The sequence below is a fragment of the Pocillopora damicornis genome, chromosome 12 (assembly GCF_964200805.1).
Source record: "Pocillopora damicornis chromosome 12, jaPocDami1.2, whole genome shotgun sequence".
Classification (NCBI taxonomy): domain Eukaryota; kingdom Metazoa; phylum Cnidaria; class Anthozoa; order Scleractinia; family Pocilloporidae; genus Pocillopora; species Pocillopora damicornis.
Genome location: NC_142681.1, coordinates 2,065,730 through 2,088,491, shown reverse-complemented (window position 1 = coordinate 2,088,491; position 22,762 = coordinate 2,065,730). Strand labels below are relative to the sequence as shown.

The 22,762-nt window shown below is 38.4% G+C and overlaps 1 protein-coding gene and 1 pseudogene across 3 annotated transcripts in view; one reads left to right on the top strand and one right to left on the bottom strand.

Annotated features, from left to right (window-relative positions):
• The window catches only part of LOC113665508 (calcineurin-binding protein cabin-1), a 34,451-nt gene that overhangs the window by 1,295 nt on the left and 10,394 nt on the right, over positions 1–22,762 (top strand). For 2 of the 3 annotated variants that reach the window (XR_016182003.1, XM_089190615.1), the window contains exons 3-45: positions 44–157; positions 423–554; positions 901–1,002; positions 1,554–1,632; positions 1,927–1,980; positions 2,372–2,438; positions 2,810–2,870; positions 2,993–3,099; positions 3,193–3,259; positions 3,853–3,907; positions 4,022–4,123; positions 4,424–4,518; positions 7,347–7,423; positions 7,980–8,048; positions 8,439–8,479; positions 9,221–9,308; positions 9,896–9,958; positions 10,444–10,521; positions 10,812–10,851; positions 11,160–11,254; positions 11,726–11,862; positions 12,376–12,446; positions 12,769–12,862; positions 13,416–13,468; positions 13,927–14,013; positions 14,368–14,454; positions 15,088–15,194; positions 15,620–15,698; positions 16,057–16,151; positions 16,254–16,457; positions 16,664–16,760; positions 17,021–17,086; positions 17,516–17,548; positions 17,743–17,841; positions 18,520–18,574; positions 18,911–18,998; positions 19,092–19,154; positions 19,473–19,584; positions 19,935–19,987; positions 20,099–20,153; positions 21,243–21,296; positions 21,672–21,872; positions 22,580–22,669. Coding sequence is in view for 2 of the 3 variants with exons in the window: in XM_089190615.1 (XP_089046741.1) it covers positions 44–157; positions 423–554; positions 901–1,002; positions 1,554–1,632; positions 1,927–1,980; positions 2,372–2,438; positions 2,810–2,870; positions 2,993–3,099; positions 3,193–3,259; positions 3,853–3,907; positions 4,022–4,123; positions 4,424–4,518; positions 7,347–7,423; positions 7,980–8,048; positions 8,439–8,479; positions 9,221–9,308; positions 9,896–9,958; positions 10,444–10,521; positions 10,812–10,851; positions 11,160–11,254; positions 11,726–11,862; positions 12,376–12,446; positions 12,769–12,862; positions 13,416–13,468; positions 13,927–14,013; positions 14,368–14,454; positions 15,088–15,194; positions 15,620–15,698; positions 16,057–16,151; positions 16,254–16,457; positions 16,664–16,760; positions 17,021–17,086; positions 17,516–17,548; positions 17,743–17,841; positions 18,520–18,574; positions 18,911–18,998; positions 19,092–19,154; positions 19,473–19,584; positions 19,935–19,987; positions 20,099–20,153; positions 21,243–21,296; positions 21,672–21,872; positions 22,580–22,669 (3,666 nt within the window). In the remaining variant the exon portion in view is untranslated. The remainder of the gene's footprint in view (positions 1–43; positions 158–422; positions 555–900; positions 1,003–1,553; positions 1,633–1,926; positions 1,981–2,371; positions 2,439–2,809; positions 2,871–2,992; positions 3,100–3,192; positions 3,260–3,852; positions 3,908–4,021; positions 4,124–4,423; positions 4,519–7,346; positions 7,424–7,979; positions 8,049–8,438; positions 8,480–9,220; positions 9,309–9,895; positions 9,959–10,443; positions 10,522–10,811; positions 10,852–11,159; positions 11,255–11,725; positions 11,863–12,375; positions 12,447–12,768; positions 12,863–13,415; positions 13,469–13,926; positions 14,014–14,367; positions 14,455–15,087; positions 15,195–15,619; positions 15,699–16,056; positions 16,152–16,253; positions 16,458–16,663; positions 16,761–17,020; positions 17,087–17,515; positions 17,549–17,742; positions 17,842–18,519; positions 18,575–18,910; positions 18,999–19,091; positions 19,155–19,472; positions 19,585–19,934; positions 19,988–20,098; positions 20,154–21,242; positions 21,297–21,671; positions 21,873–22,579; positions 22,670–22,762) is intronic. The other variant, XM_089190616.1, reaches the window with a different exon arrangement.
• Positions 4,698–6,078, bottom strand: LOC149036064 (uncharacterized; annotated as a pseudogene).

The following is a 22,762-nucleotide window of genomic DNA, read 5'->3' as shown; positions in this document are numbered from 1 at the left end:
TCTTTTGAGACTTGCCCCCTGTAATCATTTATTGGTTTAACAGGAATCAGAGGCTCTGGAGTTGTACAACAAAGGCCTGGCCTTGCAGCAGAAAGGAGATTATACAGCATCTGAGGAAGCATATAATCATTTGTTAAATTCTGCTTTGGTCAAAGAGGTTAGCGGAAGGCTTGAGAATAATTTGTTCTTAGCAATGTTGTTTTTTATTTATGTTTATGGGAACTACTCATGGGTTCTGTTACAGATGATAGCTCCTGGAAAGTTGAAGCTTTTATGAGTCAATGCTCTTCCAGCTCTAGTTCTATTCCCTTTCTGTTACAAGATTGTTTTTCTGTGGATTTAATATGAGCTTTCAAGTTTCCTAAAGTAATAAATCGAAATGTTATAAATAACAAGGCTGCATGCAATACTTTCTTTATCAGGCTCTGCCACCAGATGAGGATACTGGATTAGTTGAACCTGGTCATGTATTGAAATACTCAGCTTACAAGAATCTGGCTTCATTAGCAGAGAAGAGAGAACAATGGGAAAAGTCTATAGATGCATATCTTCAGGTGACATAGTTAAAACAATTATTGTTTCATACTTAATTTTGTTTAGCCAACAGAAATGTAAAATCATTTCAGGATTTATTTTTAATTGAAAAAAAAAAAAAAAAACAGAGGGATTCATTGATTTAGACAAAATATTTTCTAAGAGAAACCAACGATGTTCCATTCAGTTTCTTCTACATAACAGTCTTTTAAATTTTTTTTCATACATATACAAGAGATTTTGTCACAAACATTGCAGCAGGTTGCTCAGTGAAGTATGCTGAGATCAATTGACCTCAGTCTTGGTGGGGATAAAGGCTATGATATAATGAAACACTTTTGCCCTACTGTTTTGTTTTAATTGCAGGCTGTTGCACTTGATGATTCAGATGTGACAGTATGGCATCATCTTGGAATGGTAGCACTGAAGACATTTGATCTTTGCTTGGCTCGACATTCATTTGAGGAGGTTTGTATCACCCATTCCTGTAAATTACAAGGCACAACTTACAACATTGGATTTAATGACATTGGTACAAGTCTTTCAATGAATAAAAATTCTCCTTCAAAGCAAGTCTCAGTAGAATACATGTGAAGGGAACTGATCAAGCTCTGGGCCTTACAATTGAGTTGAATTTTGATCTATCAAAAATAATCATAGACTATTAATTTTTTCATTAATTAATGTGAAGAAAGTCCTAAAGTTATACTGTTTGATTGTATTCCTTTCAGTTCTGCAACAGACACTATTTTTTTATTTCTTGTCTTCATTATTAATAAAGGTTTGAGCCAAGGAAAAAAAGTAAACTTTAAAATTTAACCTTGGTTTAAAAAATTTCAAAAAAGAAAATATTGGAAACTCCAACAGTAAAAATGCCTTAGCCTCAGTAATCAGTTTTCAGAAGGGGTTCTTGGCCTCTCTTGAGTCTTGGGCTTAATCATTTACCATCCTTTTTATTAAAGATAAGCTTAAGTTGCTGTTATGATTCTCTACCTTGTTTTCTATGTTATCTCACAAAGGGTTTGAAGTGTAATCCAAAGCACTGGCCTTGTTTAGACTTGCTCTGTACAGTGCTGTATGCCATTGGGGATTACTACAGTAAGTTATTTATTGTATGCTTCCTTGCATTTGGAATTTAACCCTAATTACACCCTAACATTAATATTCATATTCTCCACACTGTTCTCTCTACATTTCCTACAGTTCTGACAGGGAGAATATGTTTGACAATCAGGAGCTTCATAAATTTATTCTCATGACCTTAATGTTTGATTCAAGAGTGACACAGTAAGGAGTTAATTGTAGGAATATGTCCTATATTTGTGAAAGTTTATTCTAAGTTCAACACCTCAATACATGTATGTGGACGATATCTTTTTTTCTGATGAACAGCATGCCTAGTTGTGATTTCGAAGGCCTTCGAGAGGGATGAAGAATATCCTAAAGGCAAGCTTTGTTATTTGTATATAATGGAAATATTTTTTCAAAACTTCAATTTGTTGTTGTCCAATTGTAATCATTTTATTTTCAATTGATTACAGACTATAGATTTGTGTTGTTGATTTGATTTTGATTTGTTACATGGTACATGGAAGTAATTTTTGGTGGCATTTTTCCTATCACATTAGACCTTTGGATAAAGTTTTTTTAATGTATGCTTAAAATGATGTTATACACCTGAACAATAATTTTTAAGCCTGCAGTATGTAAAAAATATCAATATTTGATTGGTTTATTTGGTTCATGTTCTCAGCCTTGGTGTTTGGCCTAAGCTGGCATGATATAGCTTACCATCATGCTCAAGTATGTCTGATTGTTAATTGTTAAATTTTCCCAGGTATTGCATTGAAGAATCAGATATTCTCAGAGGAACCACCACTCAAGAAAGAATCACAACATTTGAGGTAAACCAACATTGGACACAACATTGTTTCTTTTTTTGACCTCGTAGATACATATGAGTTTTCATTCATCTCAAACACAATAGAGACTATTGTTTGGTGTTTGACTACAGTTAATGTAACTTTGGATGTTACAAACCTCTTGCCTTAAAATGTGAAGGAGGGAAAACAATATAAAAGCAGGGTTAGCCATTTCTACGTGGTATTTAGTCTGGAAAGCAAATTTCCATGTTCAGCGAGACTTACCTGAAAGAAGGTTTTCCCTGTTGGAAAACAAGGATGAATCTCTTTTTTCATTGTCTGTGCAAGGTAAATAATTTTACTTGTAGTTAATATTATAATCAATAAACAGGGGAAATGTGTTATTCTTTTAGAAATCTGTTTAATATGTGTTATGCAATGAATGAGGAAGAGCAAGAAAATGAAGAGAACAAGGTATGCTTGCAATGTTTTCATGAAATGATGGATAAATGGGTTTTACTTTTTTGCTTTATTTGTTCGTCTGGCCTTGGTAGTAGACATCACAAGTTGGCATATTGCTTATTTCTTTTAAACAGTTTGTGAAGGAAGCACTTCATCTCAGGGAACAGAGGCTAAAACTTGTTGAAGCAGAAAGGGCCCCTCCCCCTCCTTATGCACCCGTAAAGCCTCTGACATCACACACGTAAGAAATGACAGTCATTGAAGTGTAGTGGTTTTGATTAGGTTGTTGATTGCATTGAGAAAATATCATTTCCTTTTTTTAATTTTTGATAAGGTGGGCAAGTCTGGGAGAATGCTTCATTGCTCTGTATGATCACTTAACATCACCAGAAAATCCTCAGGTATTCAAGCATGATTACTTTCTTCTGTCTTACAATTTGTTGCATTTTGCATTTTCATGGATATTATGGATTTAAGCAATAGACCACACTGAGTATAATGACCCAATCATGAGCTGAAGGCTCTTGTGCTCTCCCAACACCATTTGTGAGTTATTACACGGGTAAACCAATAAAAAGTGCAGTCTATTACTTTTCTGAAATAAATATGAGTTAAATGGTGCAATTTATATATATATTTTTAACCAATCAGGGTTCTCATAGTATCTCAGCTATATTATAACATGTCATTATTTTATGCAGTCAATTCATTTTTTAAAGTTTGAAATAGTGTAAGGAGAAACAAAGTAAAAAATAAACATGACAATGTGTAATTGCTGTTACAGCTATTGGGTGCCTACTTCAGTAGTAATTATAGTGGATTTATAATGTAATTGTTTGATAAGGACAATGGAATTGCTCCAAGTTACAATGGTAACTAGTAGAGTCTGCACTGAAAGTACATGACTGGATAGCAACATCATAGGATACCTGACCAAACCACATTAATATCATTGTGGTAATTGGCTGTACATGTATTTACTATTTTCTTACAGCCGCTTGGTCGAAGAATTGATTTGGAGGAGTACTACAAAGCCATTGTCACTCCAGGTATGTTTTATTCCTTGTTGCTCTCCAAAGTATGCACACTGTCATTTTTTTAGTTTAAAGGGTCATGCTGCCAAGGATCAATCAGTCACAGTGTTTTCTTTTTCTTTGTTGAAGACATCTCCATGTCCTACCGAACATCTGTTGTTAAAGTGCCAGATTATTCAAGTTCCAGTTTTTCTACAGAGGGATTTTCAGTGTACAAGAATGTCCAGACAGGTATGTGTATAAATTTATAACTAAATATACAGAAAGACTTGGAGATTGATCTCAGAAGTCTAGCAATACCAAAGTACCAGGAAATTAGGCAGTTGTAATGGAAAAGAATGGTATTTCCTCTGGAGAGAAGCTTTGAGCTGTATTTGCAGTTACTAACAAAAGAGTTCAGGTCTAGTTACCTATTGACATTTCACCTAGGAGTTTGGAATAAAAAAAAAAACAAAACAAGGATGAATTGCATTGTACAATTTTAAAAGATGTCTCCTGAGGCTTGGGAATTGTGGATGGTTTTGTTGGTAGGTGAGAGTGAGGAGAAGAACAAAAAAGGACCAAAAAGAAAGAAACCTCCTCCAAGTGCCATTGATGATTTTCTTCCAAAGAGAAGATCAGCCAGGGTAAGCTGGATTTTAATTGCAAAGATTCTTTAATCCCTGAAGGAATTTCAAATGTAGCAGTCTCTTTATTTGAAAAGATAGAGGGGCCGCAGCCAGGATAAAACATCTTGTAAAATTTAAAAAACGATCTCTGGCTAAAACTTTAAAAAAATACGAGTTTTCGGCTGTTTGTGCTACAGCCTTCAACGGGTAAAATGATAAAAAGGTAAGAAATACTAGGTGTGAAGTACAAAGTAAAAAATTAAAAATGCTGATAACTAAGAATGTTTGTTAAAAAGAATGTTGTATTGTCCGGGCAAAGGACAGGAATTGTTGTCCGCATTGGGAGTTACCTTGGAATGCCATGCTTCTAGTGTTTTTCTTGTTCTAAAACTGCCTTTGTCAATAATAGATGCATTATCAAAGTCTATTGCGTGACTATTGGCCCAGACGTGATTGGAAATTCTTGAGCCTTTTGCCGCGGTTTTCACATTTCTGAGGTGTTCTTTCTTTCTTGTGTTGAAGGCCCTGCCAGTCTCACCAATAATAACACCATGAACAGTCACCACAAGGAATTTTATAAACAACATTTGTTTGCGATTCCAACGATGGTCGAAATTTTGGAGCCGGGAACTGTTGTTGGAGGGTGATGAGTGGTTTGTTCACCACTGTGATGTCGTGTTTTTTGAGGACACGAGTCAGAGGTTCTGTTACGCCTTTAATGTATGGAAGAGAGGCGAACGACTTGCGTGATTCGGACGCCTCGACCATCTTGAAAAATGTGCCAACAAGTTCCTCCGGGGACAACACTGTTGAGCGTCGGGTTTTTTTGGCCTGGATGTTTTTAATGAAATTCGATGGATAACCATTAGATTCAAGTGCTGAATAAACTCGATTTAGTTCTCGTTCTTTTCCTTCGGAGGAGTTGGGTAGCTTTAGGGCTCTGTGTAGAAGAGTTGCTGCTGTGCTGGCCTTGTGTTTATTATCATGGTGAGAATTGTGGTCTAGATATCTGTCCGTGTGCGTAGGCTTTCTGTAAACATCGACAGCGATGGTGCCATTTCTACGGGTGACCAAAGTGTCGAGAAAGGAGATCTTATTGTCACTTTCAATTTCGATGGTGAAAGAGATGTTGGCGTCAATTGAATTTAATGTGTCACGGAAAGCTGGCACATTGTCTTTTTTGATGATGCAGAAGCTATCATCGACATAACGTTTCCAGATTTTAGGAGGGACGGATGAACTGTTAATCGCACTTTCCTCGATCTCTTCCATACAGAGATTGGCCACTACAGGGCTGACTGGACTGCCCATAGCGCATCCGTGTACTTGTTTATAGACTCTGTCATTGAACATAAAATAGTTGTTGGACAGGGTAAATTGGAGGAGTGATATTATGTCATTGATGTCCAAATTTGTTCTGGATGGAAGAGAGGCATCCTGTTCCAGTTTGATCTTGATGTAATCACATGCTTTGTCAACAGGGATCGCGGTGAACAGTGATACAACATCGAAGGAAACCAAGACTTCGTTCTCGTCGATCTTGATGTCAGATAGTGGCCAATCTCTGTATGGAAGAGATCGAGGAAAGTGCGATTAACAGTTCATCCGTCCCTCCTAAAATCTGGAAACGTTATGTCGATGATAGCTTCTGCATCATCAAAAAAGACAATGTGCCAGCTTTCCATGACACATTAAATTCAATTGACGCCAACATCTCTTTCACCATCGAGATTGAAAGTGACAATAAGATCTCCTTTCTCGACACTTTGGTCACCCGTAGAAATGGCACCATCGCTGTCGATGTTTACAGAAAGCCTACGCACACGGACAGATATCTAGACCACAATTCTCACCATGATAATAAACACAAGGCCAGCACAGCAGCAACTCTTCTACACAGAGCCCTAAAGCTACCCAACTCCTCCGAAGGAAAAGAACGAGAACTAAATCGAGTTTATTCAGCACTTGAATCTAATGGTTATCCATCGAATTTCATTAAAAACATCCAGGCCAAAAAAACCCGACGCTCAACAGTGTTGTCCCCGGAGGAACTTGTTGGCACATTTTTCAAGATGGTTGAGGCATCCGAATCACGCAAGTCGTTCGCCTCTCTTCCATACATTAAAGGCGTAACAGAACCTCTGACTCGTGTCCTCAAAAAACACGACATCACAGTGGTGAACAAACCACTCATCACCCTCCAACAACAGTTCCCGGCTCCAAAATTTCGACCATCGTTGGAATCGCAAACAAATGTTGTTTATAAAATTCCTTGTGGTGACTGTTCATGGTGTTATTATTGGTGAGACTGGCAGGGCCTTCAACACAAGAAAGAAAGAACACCTCAGAAATGTGAAAACCGCGGCAAAAGGCTCAAGAATTTCCAATCACGTCTGGGCCAATAGTCACGCAATAGACTTTGATAATGCATCTATTATTGACAAAGGCAGTTTTAGAACAAGAAAAACACTAGAAGCGTGGCATTCCAAGGTAACTCCCAATGCGGACAACAATTCCTGTCCTTTGCCCGGACAATACAACATTCTTTTTAACAAACATTCTTAGTTATCAGCATTTTTAATTTTTTACTTTGTACTTCACACCTAGTATTTCTTACCTTTTTATCATTTTACCCGTTGAAGGCTGTAGCGCAAACAGCCGAAAACTCGTATTTTTTAAAAGTTTTAGCCAGAGATCGTTTTTTAAATTTTACAAGTCTCTTTATTGTATTCTAAACTCAGATTTTGGTCATGCATCCTCTGAGAAACCCCCTTTTTTTTTCATCTCTGAGTAGACTAACATGAAAGAGAAGATATTGAAATTGCTTTTATTATTTCTCTTCAAAGGTGAGAACAAACAAGAAGAAGGAAGAGGAAATAAACTACAGGGAATTGGTGCAGTCATTTATTCCTTCACTGTTCAGGTTTGTTTACCTGGGGACTTGTAAAAGTGGTTGAAAATTTCAATGTTTGGAGTTATCTGGGGTAAAATTTACAGTCATCCTTCACACTTGGGAATGTGACATAGGATCAAAATGTTGGAAAGATTAAATTGTCTGACAGGTGGCTTAAGACAATGTATTTTGCTCTGACAAAGAGCTCACACTGGAAAAATCAGCTTTAGGTACTCTATGGTGGCAAATTTACAATATCAACTTAATTGATAGACCAAATTATCTTGTAATACTCATCCATGGATGAAGCACCACAATTTCTTTAGAAACTTACACCCTTTTTTAAGACAATATGATGTAATCATATTTCCCAAATATTCTGGCTGATTAATTATATTTTATAAGTCAATGGGTAGAACCCCTGGCCAGTAGACCTTTCATACTCTTTTGCAGCATTCTGCCTTTTAGAGTTGGGAGATAAAGAGCTTTGCAACAGTAATTTGTTACTAACAGTTTTCCATTTAATCTGTCACATGGAGTGAGTTTCATTTTCCACTAGTAATAAGTTTCGTCATTTTTTGTTCAGACCCAGTGTCAGTGTAGATGATGAAAGTAGTCAGGACAGTCTCACAGATGGCTCACAGTTTAGTCAAAGGTATTAGACATTATATACATGTAAATTTTGTCTTCTAATTTAAATAATGCATTTCTTTCTTTGTGATTCCTACATGGAAATATTATTGAGATCTTTGGAGAGTACTTAAAGTTTAATCAAGGTCTTTTCAAGGTCTTTTCAAGGTTCTTGATGAAGATTGTTACCAAATCTGATCTTTTAAAATCTTACAAAGTTATTGGAAGAGGTTGGAAGACAAGATCTTCTTAACAATTTTCATTAAGGAGATCATCGAGATCTTGAAAAAAAATGTCACAAGATTTTGACGTAAATCTGTTACTGAAAAGATAACTGGCAACTTGGATTCTACAAGAAAGCAACTGATAATCCTGAGTTCAAAGCATCCACTCTTTTTGTTATTGTCAATTATAGAAGCAGCCAGTCACAAGCTACTGAAGGGAAACCTGGAGAAGGTAAGACATACAAGTAACTTTAATGGCCCACTATGTGCTCACTTATGTTTGTCAATTAGCTGCTAGTTTGGGAAAGGGAAATCAGGCCTCCAGAGGGGAAGGAAGAAAGGGAAATAATTCCTCCAGAGGGGGAGGGAGAAAGGGAAATCATGCCTCCAGAGGGGGAGGGAGAAAGGGAAATCATGCCTCCAGAGGGGGAGGGAGAAAGGGAAATCATGCCTCCAGAGGGGGGGGGGAGAAAGGGAAATCATACCTCCAGAGGAGGAGGAAGGGACGAAATAAGGTTGATTCTGATGCTCACTTGGATGACATACAAACTAGGTAAGCAAAGTAATCACAACAGCCAGTCACAAAAAAGAATATATTACAAGAAGCCACTGAGAACTCAAATTTAAAAACAAGAAAACTGCTCAGGGGTGGAAAAGGTAGTTTTATCAGAATTATATTCCTTTCTCTTTGTTTTGAGTGCATGGTGGTTGGTTGGGGAGAGAGGGAGTTGCTTGATGATGAGACCAAACAAGGGCTGGGATGGAGGCCAGGGAAAATGTAGTGCTTGGTTTTCACTTTTGCATCTAATTGATTGAGAGGGTGGCACAAGTTTCTTAGACTAACCAGATCATTTACAGGTAAAACTGTACAATCTTAGCTTTCTCCCTACACTTAATTGAAAATTGTTTTAAAAAATTGCATAATTATTATATTACTACCATACACTTGTCATGATTTGGTTTGCCAAACCAGCTGACAGGAACAATTATGATGAAGTGATCACTGGGGAAGCTGAGGCTTTGGACATTCTCACCTTTGTCAAAGAGCACATGGAAAATGGGTAGGTTACAATTTGTATGTTGGTGGATTTAAGGTGGATCTAACATTGACACAAATTGGGCAACAAATTGCATAGTTAAGAATATTGTGAAATAAGGTCATAAATCGGAATTATAATAACAGCACTTATTGCTATTTTTTTTTCTGTCATTTCAATAATGAATCCAGGTTAACTATGATGCTATTTATATATCCTTTGCCTTTCCAGTCTCTTCTCTTGTTCCATGCTCTGTTTCTACTTATTCTGATGTTAATTTTCAAGTTTCCTTGACTTTCCACTGACTTTGGTAATGGCAAAACTGACTGTGATGTGGATTAGTAAGAATGTTCAACCCTTTAACCCAAGAGTGACAACCATCCAATTTCTCCTTACAGTATCATCCCTGAATCACACATTAACATCATGAGAATAAGGGAAATGGTTGCCAACTAAAGAAGCTCTTGATTCTTAAACAAATTCTCTTTGTCAGCACTGTTGGAAGTGTATAGAGAACAGTATGGAGAATTAATCCATTTTGATGACAGAGTGATCTAAATTGTTATACCTAATCCTCACGCTGACAATTTTTTTTCTTATTTAAACAACAGTGGAATCATTGATGTAATGAATCAATATGGGATATGTCTTGCAGCTCAAAACAACAAAAAGTGGTGAGTGGCGGTTAATTTTGCTCTGATTTTTCCCCATTTGGTTAAGAATTAAGATAGACCATTTTTAAGTGCACTTGCTTCTCCAAACCTAGCATCGCCCACAAATTGACTTTGTGGTTGGTTTCTATCCTTTCTTGGGGGATCTTTTCTATTTTCTTCCCTTTTCTTGCCCTCTGCAAAAAAACCAACGGTCCCAATCCCAAGTTGACAGAGAAACAGTGGACAATAAGTCACTTTTTGGATTTCCAAGACCCAAATTTTAGCTGGTCCAATTCAGAATCTTTTTTACACTTATTTATTCAATTTTTTTTCTGAAATTTTGTGGTCATGAACCTGTTAACATGATCTTTGGGAAGCAATTTTAATAAAATGATGAAATGAACCTACATGTGGTGGTGATTTTCAACAATTGTTTTTTTTTATAAAATATGCTGCTTTGCATGTTTTGTTGGTTAATTAAATTTTTTTCTGTTCTTCTCTTTTAGGCCTTCAGCCTTGGCAGATGTCTTCCTTAAGACCTACCAAAGGATGAGGAAACATGTCATTCTTCCTTCTGAATTTTGGTGGGTCTTCATCTTGTCATAATACCTTTGCTGAAGAATTGCTTACAGGTGAAACACTTTGTAGCAAGTTGAAATTCCCTGTGCTTAATTTGTTACTCAATGCTGATGAAAGTTTGTAGTGTAAAAAGAAATGCTGTATTTAGTCTATTTTCAACTGAGGAAAAAAAAAACAGTTCTTGTAGAAACTAAAAGTTTTGTACAGCATATTCTGTATTAAGTATGGTTAAGTCCACCGTTTGGGTGGAACTAAGAGCAAATACTTGTTTCATTTTTCCTTTTGTTTATATCAGTGATGATCAAGATTCCCTATATAGAACAAGAATGGCAAAGGTATATTTATGTTAAACCTTTACACCTTAACATCATTATGCATATTCTCGATACAGTTCCCTACACATTTTATGGTATTGACAAGGAGAACTTTGTTTAACAATCAAGAGCTTGTTTGGTGGGTGATCTTTTCCTGTATTTTCATGACCATAGTGTGTGATTCAGTGGCTGGACTGGGAGGGAGAAATTAGATGCTAGTCTCACTCTGAGGGGTTTAAGAAGAAGTAGAACATGTGGAAAACTTGTTATTCAAAGGCAGTGTTTATGAGGTGCATCATTAACCAACAAGTTTTTTTATTTGTTATCAGCTTGTACTTGTGGCCAGTGAGTTGACGCTTGACAAACTCCTCACAGCAAAGTCAAAATCCTCATCTAGCCTCTCACCTGCTAGTTCACCGCGCGGGTTAGTGTGTGTGGCCTGTCTTGTTTATATTCTGCTGATTGTTTGTTTGTTTTTTTACATTTTCAGTCACTTGTTGGTTCTTTCTTTCATTTATTTATTCATTGATTGAGAATTAAATGTATGATTTGTTGGTTTCTTGGAAAAAAAAGTTGTCTTCCCCACGATTTAAGTCACTCATTATCACCAGAGTTTCTGTCAGTTTTTGTTAGTAGCGTGAATTAAGTAGGAATGTTGCTTCTTATCTTCTCCAAGGATGCTAGTCCAGCGCAAATTTTCTCCCCTTGCTTTTCACTAGCATTCAGTTTTTAGCTGTACTTCTTGTTGGACAGAGGCAATATTAGAGGAGGGGGGAGGGGGGGGGGTGGGGGTGGGGGTGTCCATTTTCGCCCGCAGATGTAAGCCCTCTGGTTCAGATCCGCTGCGGAAATGGACCAGGAGTTTAAATCTAGGAGTGTTGTTGTTATTTTATAGTGGTGGTGTTGTTGTCTCGCCGTGGAAAGTCGGCGGGTTTTCCAGTCAGTATTTGGCAACAGATGTGGAGTATCTTCATCGCATTAGCTGTGATCAGAGCATTCATGGAGACTTCACTTTAGAAATGGCCATTAGAGGTAGTTGCATCACTTGTGAAGATATTATGGTGTTCCTTTGAAAGCTGCTAATTTTATCTGAGGAGAAATAGTCCGTGAACATAACTGAATTAATTTGGGTAGAAAGGCTGAAAACAGCTGGTCTTGTGTAATGTGATCGCCCCTGTGAGGAGAGTCCTTACTGGAACTGTTGACGGTAACGTTAACCGATGTTTTAATTAAGAAAAGGCATCATCAGAGTCAAGTTACCCTTGAGTTCAAATTATGTACTAGAAGTACTTATCTGTCTTTTCTCCTGATACATCTGTATGCATTTTCTTTACATTTCCTAAGGTGCTGACTAGGATAATTTGTTCTTCTTCTTTGATTTGTGATCATTTCCTCTATCCTCGCGACTTTATATTTGATTTAAGCGTGATACTGTCGGGGGAAATTATATGTCAGCAGCCACCATTAGGGTTCAATGGGTTCAATGTCATTGTAGTCGTAGACACTTTTTGAAATAAACCTAGTTGTCACTTTTGTTTCATGCAGTAAACTGGATGCGAGCAAGATATCTTATGCTACAAGGTCAAATGGATTATGCCATGATGTACCTGGACAGGGTGAGTTAAGCTCCCCAACCTCATAAAGGCGTAGACCACGAACAGCTTCCATTTCCCAGCTTTGTACGTCGCGCGAATCAAAAGTAAATCAACGAAAAAAAAAAGTAGAGGCTAAGTGTGGCCATTTCTTTTCACTTACGTGACGGACGATCAGACTTTGAAAAAGTAGCGAGGGAAAATTGCCGCCGCATTTCGAATCGTTTGGTAGAGTTGCAAATACCTCTTGTTTCCCAGCAGTTCAACTATTTTGTACGTAAAAAAAGATTCAACCACGCTATAAATTCTGTATTATTTTTCAGTCATGAATACTTTCTCTCCTCAGACTTCAAAGTTCTTAGAGCTAAAGGTCAATTCTATTGAGGGACCCACCACCGTCAAGCTAGTGAACTGTAAAGTTGATAACCTTGTTACAATCGGTACGCGATATCTTTTATATTCCTATGCCTCTTAGGTAAAATAGCGCTTTTCGAGTAAGTGACGTTCAACCAAAACCAAAATAATCGCAACGACCAATCAGAGCGAAGCAAAATACCCTAAGAGCTAACGAGAACTCAACATGAAAACAAGAAAACTGCCTTAAGCGCGGGAAAACGCTGGTGACCAAATCGCGATTGGTTTTAGTTTTGCATCTGATTGGTGGAGAAAGCGGCGCGAGTTTTCTAGACCAATCAGAAGGAAGCAAACCAATGAAATTTGGATTAATTTCCACACTAAAGTGAAACGTGCTTAGTCGGGTCAGGGTGACTGTCATCACTGGCCGCTTTATTTAATGTTGCATGAAGGAGATTTTAGAATCTACTTTTGTTGAGTCATTATTAAATTCCTTGATGTTATCGTTGGACATTCTGGCTGAGTCTGAAAGTTGTGTCTTTAACCTCTGATTTGCTTTTTTTGCACATATAGATGTTTTTAGTTACACGTTTTCTTCCACGTATTGCGCGCCCTTTATCTGCTTTTTTTCTTTCAAAGATCAAGTCCAGAAGAAGTTAGAATCGCTACAAAGGTGTCAGTCATTAGAAGAGGTATGCTCGCAATGTGTATCATTAGTGCAAGAGACACGAAGCCAAAAAAGAGGCGCACATAAATTCTTATTTAATTATCTTTTTATGTATTTTTTCTTTTCTTTCGTTTCTCAGAAATAAATACTTTAAGAGACTCTATCTGTTTTAGTACAATCAGTATTCTTTGTTTTAATTTCAATTGTTAATATCACTTTGTATCGAACTGAGGCTTCAGACATCAATTTCCGCCGGTCCACTTTACATTTCTCTTCCTTGGCTATATCTTTTTTTCTTTTGTCCTTTCTTTCTTTCTTTCTTTCTTTCATTTGTTAGTTAATTGGTTGGTTCATCCGCTCGTTCATTCGCTCGATAGTGGGATATTTATTTTGTTTCACTTGTTGTTTAATTTGCTCATTTCTTTGTCACTGAACAATCTCTTCATCCAATGAATCATATCATTCGTCTTGTTGTGTGTCCAGGTTCACCGTTTGTACGAGTCAGGTTATTATGAAGATGTGGTTCAACTTCTGATGCCCACGCTTCATCAACCACAGCCTAAAACCAAGGTATGATCACTAACAGTATATGTCGTGTTTTCCCGCGCTTTAAGTAGCTTACTTGGTTTTACTTTGCGATCTTATTGGCTCCTTGTGATGGTTCAATTCCTCTGATTGGCTCTTGCGATTCTTTTGATTTTGCCGGGTTTTGCGACACTTCTTTGAAATCCGCTGTAACATTAATGCGCAAGAAATGAGTGTTTCAGCTTCTGTTTTGAAGAAAGCATCGACTTAGCAAAGACTGATCGAACGATTACTTTTAGTTATCTTATATTAACGTAAATTTGCAATGGACACAGGAACAAATTTGAGTTCACAACTGGATTACGTTTTCAAATAACTTTACTCTTTCTTCGTCGGTAGGTTGGTGAACTCGGCATGTCTATACCTGAGAGACCGGCTCAGCTGCTGCTACTACAGGACTCGCTTATTAAGCTCAAGGATTATGAGGTTTGTGAACCTTTACGATTATGACTATCTATGGTTTGCTGTGGAATCCATCGTGGTTACAATACCTTTACCTGTCACTGAACTTGATATGAGACCAATGATTTTGTCAGACATAATTGCACACAATCACTTAGTCAATTTTATAAGGTGACCTAACTCCTCTGCTCTTTGTGGGTTCGCGACTGAGTTTGCTCTTCACGATATTAAACAGGAATTTCTATAAGTACAGTTCAAAAACTCTCTCTTCATGACGAAACCTTGTTTTATAGTTTAGGCATGTGATCAAGATGCGACGTGACACTTAGTGAGTGTAAATTCTTTAAAACTTTTGCCGTCTTTTAATTTTACATTCGTATGTACACGTATTCAAGGCAAAAGCCCTAATATTCAAGTTGCAACCTGTGTCTGCTTCACCCTCTCCTTTTAGCCACCCCACCCCACCCCCTCCCCTCCTTGGTTTACCGCCAAAGTAATATGTTCAACGTCATCAGTGGAGTCACTGTGATTTAATGCCTTTTTTCAACAGCTCATACGTTTTTTTCCGGAGTTTAGTCAGCAAAGTCTCACCTTTTTGCATCACATGTTCATTTTGTTTTGTTACCAATACCTCACATGTTCAATATCCTTTGTTAGCGATGTCTCACGTGTTCCGAGATAGCCCTGAACGAGGCCGTGTCACAGATGAGTCCTTGCGAGGCCTGGTCCACAACTCTCTCCAGGCTCTTTGGTTGCATTGATAGGTGAGGTCTGGCACCATGCCTGTGATTGACTCTGACTTTCCAAAGTAATCAGCTTATGAATCTCCCAACATTTCCATTACACTTTAGAGCAGAAAGTCAATAGAACGTACGAAAACTGTCAACCAGAGCGTGTTGTTCAGATGAAATACGAAACTCTCAGAACTAGGCGGTTATAATACACCTTCAGAAGAATATGTTGTCGTTTTGTTTGTTCTATTATATCAAGATTAAAATCTGTTTGTTAGAAATGTGTAAACGTTTTTATCCAGTAGAACAGAGTAGTTGATTAGAATCTGTAACTTGTATTTTCCAAGCTAAGATGTAATTTGTTGTATTAAGTATTGTTCTTGGAGTGGAGATCGTAGCGTGTTTACGTTTAGTATGCGACGAAAAGTGTGCAATTTCTCTTGGTTTCTTCCTTAAAGGAGTATTCAGGAAGGTGATAACATACTGGACAAGATTCCTCAGGATAAACTGTGTAGACTGACTAACAACATCGTCAAGGTAGAGAGATACTTAACCCCCCTTACACCCTAACATCAGTATGCATATTCTCCATACTGATCTCTACACATTTCCTATGGTGCTGACAAGGAGAATTTGTTGAACAATAAAGGACTTCCGTTATTCTCGTGACTTCAATGTGTGTTAGGAGAAGTTAGATGCCAGTCAGTCTAAGGGGTCAAAAGGTCAAAGATTATAGTGTCTTGAGTACTTGTAGGTCAAGAAGGTCTTCGAGAAAGATTCGAGAAAGTCATAGAATGTTATGATTTGGAAAGAGTATAAACCCTGTTCACGCAACGCACCTTGTGGTGATTTGTTCCAAGACGTAAAAACACTATGTTCGTCTCTTTGCTTTCAGGTTCTAGAGGCATCCATGAACTCTTCCGACAGTAGTTCTGATCCACCGTTAGCAACTGCGAAACCTTGGGTACTACTCTACAAAATCACTGAACAGTAAGTTTAGATTGATTCAGCTTTACAGAAAAATGGGTAGCATGAGTAATACACACTGCAGCTTTACTATACCTCATAATTATCTTGATTTCTCACTTTCAGTCAAGAGAAGTACAATGAGACAGTGGACAGTTCGTCAAAGACATGTGCACCTCCGACTGTTCCTCCGCCTGAAGACTCCCCAATGCCTGAAACACTAAACACTGACAGCAATATGAGCAGCGGTGATGTGATACGTGAGGTACCTGCAAGTAACCTATCTCCATCGCTACAGTTTCTGCGCATAGCACATGAACATCTCGGAAGGTAAGGAAGACAATCTGTAGTCACAGGGAAGAGTTTCATAAGATAGGAAGGTATACCTCGATATCTTCTGGTGTCATCTCAGCAAAAGCATAATCATTGGTCACTCCGAGACATACCTTCGGTGGAAGTCTTTTTAAATGTTATTTCATTCAACAGTTAGCTGTCTGTTTCTCCTCAAACTGCGATTATCTTTCCTCTTCTTTAAGACGTGGCTGGTGTTGTAATAACGAGGGAGTTTTTCTGTTGCTTAAAGTGGAGGTTCTGACAAAGGAGCTTGCCAAAGCGACGGTTCCCGCCAGAGAGGTTTGTTCTATCTATTACCTAAACACGTTTAGTGGGCTTATCAGTTGCAAGACCAAGATGATCATGATTTGAGGTGACCCCATTTGTTTTCCCGCTTTCACCTCGTCACGTGTTAATTTATCAAGTTCTTATTGGCTCTTAGCACCTTCGTGTGATTGGTTTTGTATTGTTAGGTCTTATTTTTCAGCAATGTGACTCAGGAGAATAAATCGAAATGCTTGACTTTCATATATAGGTGTCCGTTTGTTTGTTTTTTACAGGAGATGGTTCGTGATCTTGAGCAGTGTTTCCTTTGTCTTTATGGGCATCCTTCTAAGAAAGCGAAGGTGTGAAACTTTCGTTTTGGCGAATTTTTGTCTACTAGCGAAAGGTTCCTTGTGTTGCAGTGTGGCGGCCTGTTAGCCTTCAATTAGTGACACACGTCTTGGAATGTTAACTTTTTACCCTTACTTGGCAGCTCGCTTCCCCTTTCGATATCGTTTAAGGAAAGGGGCGCTTACAAATCGATTAAGAACTTTTAAAATCAAAGAACTTTGTCAAGGAACTGTTTTCAACTCAGCGTCTGAGGTACCTTTGTTAATGATTGCAGACGAAATGCTTCACAATCTGCAATAACTCAAGGCTTCTGTATTTACTGAAATTTCTGATTTGCAATGGATCTTGTCCCAAGCTTTTGTTTTACGTGCCAATCTATTCTCCTTTCAATTTCGAGCGGTACTAAGATACAACTACTAACATTGTTTCTTTTTCTCAAGGCTCGCGGTTTACAGGAACACAATTCCTCTCAGGTATGGTTTTGAATCTCCTGCCCATTTTTTTTTCTTGTTTCGAAAGTAAGAATTGGTCCTCTTTCCTCTTTGCCCTTTCATTTCTCTTCCCTTCATAACCCTCAAGGGGGGAAATTGGGAAGAGAAAGAAGAAGCCTCGCACTAATTGAATTGGGCAATTTATTAATTATTTTTTGTTTTTGTTGCTGGTTCAGATCGCGCTGACGTGGAGCAACTCAGTCGGAGTATTTGATTACTTCAAGCCCCCACAGCCTCCCACGTTTGACAGTAAATCCAACACTATCTCGGCAGAGGTAACACGATCACTGATGGCTCCTTGTATTATTTTTTCTATTTTCTCTGTCGTTTTTTTGTAAGCAATATATTTGTGAGACTCTTATACGGAAACAAAGGACTAACTTCTCCTCGCTCCAAATGTGTGGCATCGTAGCTCAGCTGGTAGACGCGCCAATTTGCTCTCTGGGAGGCTTGGGTTCGAATCCCGTCGAAGCCTGGATACTTCAGGCTTCTTCTTGCGATTTCTCTGATCTTTTAACCCCTAAGAGTTATCGGCATGTTATTCCTCCTTACAATATCACTGATGAATCAAACATTAAGGCCATGAGACTAAGGGGAAATGATCACCCATCAGAGAGGCTCTTGATTGTTGAAGAAATTCTCCTTGTCAGTACTGTTGGAATTGTATCGAAAACAGTAGAGAGAATATGCCCACCGATCTTAGGATATAAAGGGTTAATTGCGGCTCATCTACTATCATGTCATTCGTGGCTAATGTGACGCGGTGTTATGCTACGCGAAAATTACAGTCAGGTGGGTGTTCGCTATAAAGACGAAAAACTTTACATGTCATTCACCAATTTGCAAATGCTGCCCAGCAATTTCATGCACAAAAGTATGTTTGGTTAGATGAATCGCTGACCACAAAGTAGTTGACCCTGTCTGTAATGCTGGACGTGCCTGGTTTGTTACAGGTACAGAATCTCCTCCGCAGAATAACGTTGGTAATCCCACAGCAGGAACTTGAAGGTTTGTCCTCTTTTAAAACATTAATCTGCCTTTCAAGTGTGAAATCCTACTGTTTGATCAGAACTTGGCACGAATTTTATCCTTCCTTTACTCCTCTTGAAGGGTTTAGTGTTGGTTTCCCTGTGTCTTGGTTTACAACGAGTCTCATCGTCATATAGTCAGTCTGCCTGGTTTTCAGTCTGTCTTTTTGTTTGCCAGGCTACCTGTCTCTAGGTCTATCTATGCGCGAACCTCTGTCTCTTTTTCGAGTCAATTAGCTCTCACAGTAGTTATTTCGTGTAATTGCCGCCGGGATGTTCTCAATTCGCAGTGTGGGATTTGAATTTTTTTCAACAGCTATCAGTTTTGAAAGCGTCCAGTCGTTTATTGAGGGCGGGGATGAGCCAATCCCTAAGTTGCCTGATCGTCTCGTAGGCGTTAAAAGGTGAGCAATGTCCTCATTTCTGGTCTCTGTAATTCTTCAGTATGCTAAGCTGACTTGTATGTACCGCTCTTTTTTTTTTTCTTTTCTCCACAGACCTGTGATAAATGAAATATTTTATCTCCTCGCTGATTTCTACTTCAAGAACAAAGAATTTAGGTGGGTAGTTTAAACTTGACGCCACACTAGAATTAAAAACATATTTTGCTTAAATACCAATTCTTGGTTAGTTGAAGGCCGCGGAAAATGCGTAATATTTTGGCGCATTTTAGTTGAGCCAAGGCAAGCGCGAGGCTACTGCGAGGTTAGCTGAAGAGTTTGGATTGAGTGATTCTAAAGTCAGTTGGAATATGAAATGAAACAAAAAGAATATTTGCCTTTTTAGATATAGCTCTCTGAAAACCAAAGCTGCCTAGCTTAAAGTGACTATGAAAGTTGTCGTGGATGTCAAACTATCATCACTTCTGTTCTTTCCAGCAAAGCCCTAAAGTTCTACATGCACGATGTATCTGTCCAGCCCGACAGAGCTGATACCTGGGCCGCTATGGCTCTCGCTCGTAAAAGGAGACTGGAAAACAAGTTAAACGCGGTAAATTGTTAATCTACTGTTCATTGAAATTAGAGCGCCTCAAAATTGAGCATCGTAAAAGGAAAACCACACTATTTACAACAGCCAATCAGAACAAAGGAAAATTTCACACAGCGCCATCCGGCGATAAGCGCGGGGAGTACGAGTGACGTTGGCAGGATTGGTGTTAATTTTGCATCTGATTGGTTGATAAAATACTGCGCGTTTTCAAGTCCAATTGTAGAAATTAGAGAGTCAAACCCAATGCAAAGCCATATTATTATCGATACCCAATGGAAAATTTGTTTTCGTATGTTAGCAGTGGTCGCAATCATAACTTTTTTTTTAAAGATTATGTGGTTGATTTTTAGTGTGAACCTAAAAGTGAAGGACCGATACAAAAGCTGGCTGTGTCAGCTCTCAGGTAAGTCCCGCTTCAAAAGATTATCCACCGTCAATATCCTTTCTGACGGCTCGACACTGTTTAGTAATGATAGTAACAGCGGATTAATCCCCAGTGAACCTTTCTCTTCAGATGTTTTAAAAGAGCTTTGGAGATTGACGGATCAAACAGCAGCTTGTGGGAAGAGGTAAGTTGAGCACTTTCATTCTTTAACCATTAAAGTGGTAATTTCGTTTAAACTTCAGAAGTACAAATCAACGGTTATAACTTCGCAGAAGGATGTAGTTTGTCTTTCGTTGGCGATGCTATTCAACTTAATGTACTGGTGTTTTAGCTATCCATTATACAGTGGTGTTTGCATTGCTGTTTCTGTCTATTTTTAAAGCCTACTTATTTCCCACATTCTCAATTTGGTTGGTTAGGAAATAAGAACTGATTCAGAAAGATATTTCTCCCAGCGGAGTTTCCCCTAACCGAGTGAGTGGGTTTTCCCTCATAGAGTGGGGGGGGGGGAGGGAGGGTTGGTGATTCCAACCCTAGCATCCTAGTGATATTTTGGGACATGGGAGTTTGTTTTTTCCTTGTAAATTATCGTTTTCATTGATGGAGAAGGTGAAGGGAGGTCTCTCGTACGCCTCAGAAGTCCTCTTAAATAAACCCTTGTATAACTTGTTTGAGCTCCTTCCTCACATCAAAAATGCATGATTCTCCTTAATGGAGCGTATGTAACCCTTTACAACAAATGAATAAAGGGGAGGGAGTTTCTAGCTGCGTTGATAGGGGCTATTGCAAGGTAATTTGGTTTTGTCAACTGCGTTCATAATGTGAATTGTTCATCGGAAAGAGATTCTAAAGCTGACGTTTTGCGTGTCAGCTCCTCGTCAGAGTGAATGTCTTTTCGGTGGCCAATTTACATCATCAACTTATTTGATAAAACTAAAGTAACCCTTTATACTGTGACATGAGAATGCACATTCGCCATACTGCTCTCTACTGACAATTATAATTTGTTTAACAATCAAGAGCTTCCTTAGTTGGTGATCATTTGCGTCATTCTCATGGCACTAATGTTTGACTCAGCACTGATAGTCTAAGGAGAAAGTAAGATGCTAGTCCCTTCTAAGGGTTAAACGGTTTACCTGAATATCAGACCTCCTCTGCATCTGACACATGTATTAGAAAAGGGGAGCATCTTTACGGCCAGTTGATGGTTTAAATTGTTTCAATAACTTGTAACAATGTTGTATCAATTGTTCCTGTTCTGTTCGTTCTGCAGTATGGAACACTCTGTTACATGCTATACTCCCATGCCTCCAGGCAGTTAAATCAGGTAGGTGCAATTTTTTAATAGTTTATTGTGTGATATTCAAACCCGCAATACTAGTAAGTCGATTTTTAATTTCATTAGTTAATACTGGTGTTGATAAGACTGTTGTCGACGTACGTGTAAGAAGTTTTGGTTTCAAAAGGTCTCGCTGTTATACTGTGGACGGTGGACTCAGATTGTCGAGTGTCACATGCATGTAACAGCCTTATTCCAAGACCTTCTCTACCTTTTTGTGTCTGGTATTACAAAACGAACTTTTAATGGTGAATGTTGGAAGTGGTATCGATGCTGTAACAAACCGAAAGGATAGCTTTTTCTTAATTCTACTGTTTGTTTTTCTTTTGTTTTTGGATTTTGTTTTTGTTTTTTTATGACAAGTTTGATAAAGACGAGATGACCTCCGACAACCGTGCGTCGTTGCTTAAGCGACGTGATGAGATGTTGCTGTTATCTGAGAGCTGCTTCACGTCTGCGCTCGGCATCGAGGACGGCGAACCCTGGCTCCATCACTACATCTTAGGAAAGATCACAGAAAAACTAAACAAACCTCCAAGTGTTTATCTGGAACACTATCAAAAGGCGAGAAACTTTTGAACGATATTTCTCTTTTTACACTAACCGGTCATGTTTGAAAGGCAGCTGATCCCAGTTTTTCAAAGCCCGGATAACGCTATCCAACGGATAAATCGCTATCCAGTTGATAAGTGTTACCATAACGTATTGCACTAAGCATCAGGTAGAGATTTATCCTGGGGATGGCTTTATCCACCCTTCCAACAATTGTGGCTTGGTTGCCTGCTCTCTTCTACTTGAGGCTAACAACCAACTTCTTCAAAGATACAAAATCAGACACTTGTGTCCGATTCTAGACACCAGTGTCCGATTTAAGTCACTAGTGTTAGATTTTAGACACTTTTTCTCATTGTAGACGCTAGTGTCTGATTTGAGACCTAGTGTCCGGTTTTAGACACTTTTTCTCATGTTAGACCCTAGCGTCTGATTTTATACACTTGGGTTCGATTTTAGAACAAGTGTCTGATTTTTGGACTCTAGTGTCCAATTTTGAACACTTTCGTCCAGTTTTGATGTATTTTCGATTACCATAACTAAGCCCATTACTAATCTGATTCGTGATTCTCCCTTTTGATGCGATACAATTACATGTAAATTATGTAAGAGGATATTGTGACGTATCAAGATAAATGGCTTCAATCAACTTTGCGGTATGTGGTCAGTTTGGAAAAATTTGTGTCTCTGATTTAAAACTTTTTATTTCATCCATTTAGAGTGCGAAATATCTAGATGACGACATCACTAATTATCCGAAGAAAATTAGCTATTACACCCCACCAGAGCACGTCTTGGAAGCTTTGGAGGTAGGAAATTTGCTGTTACTTATTTGTAATCCTGAAAAGGAAGCAACAGTGTTTAGTGTTTTTGTTCCGGGTAAAGTAATTTCTTTTCGCATT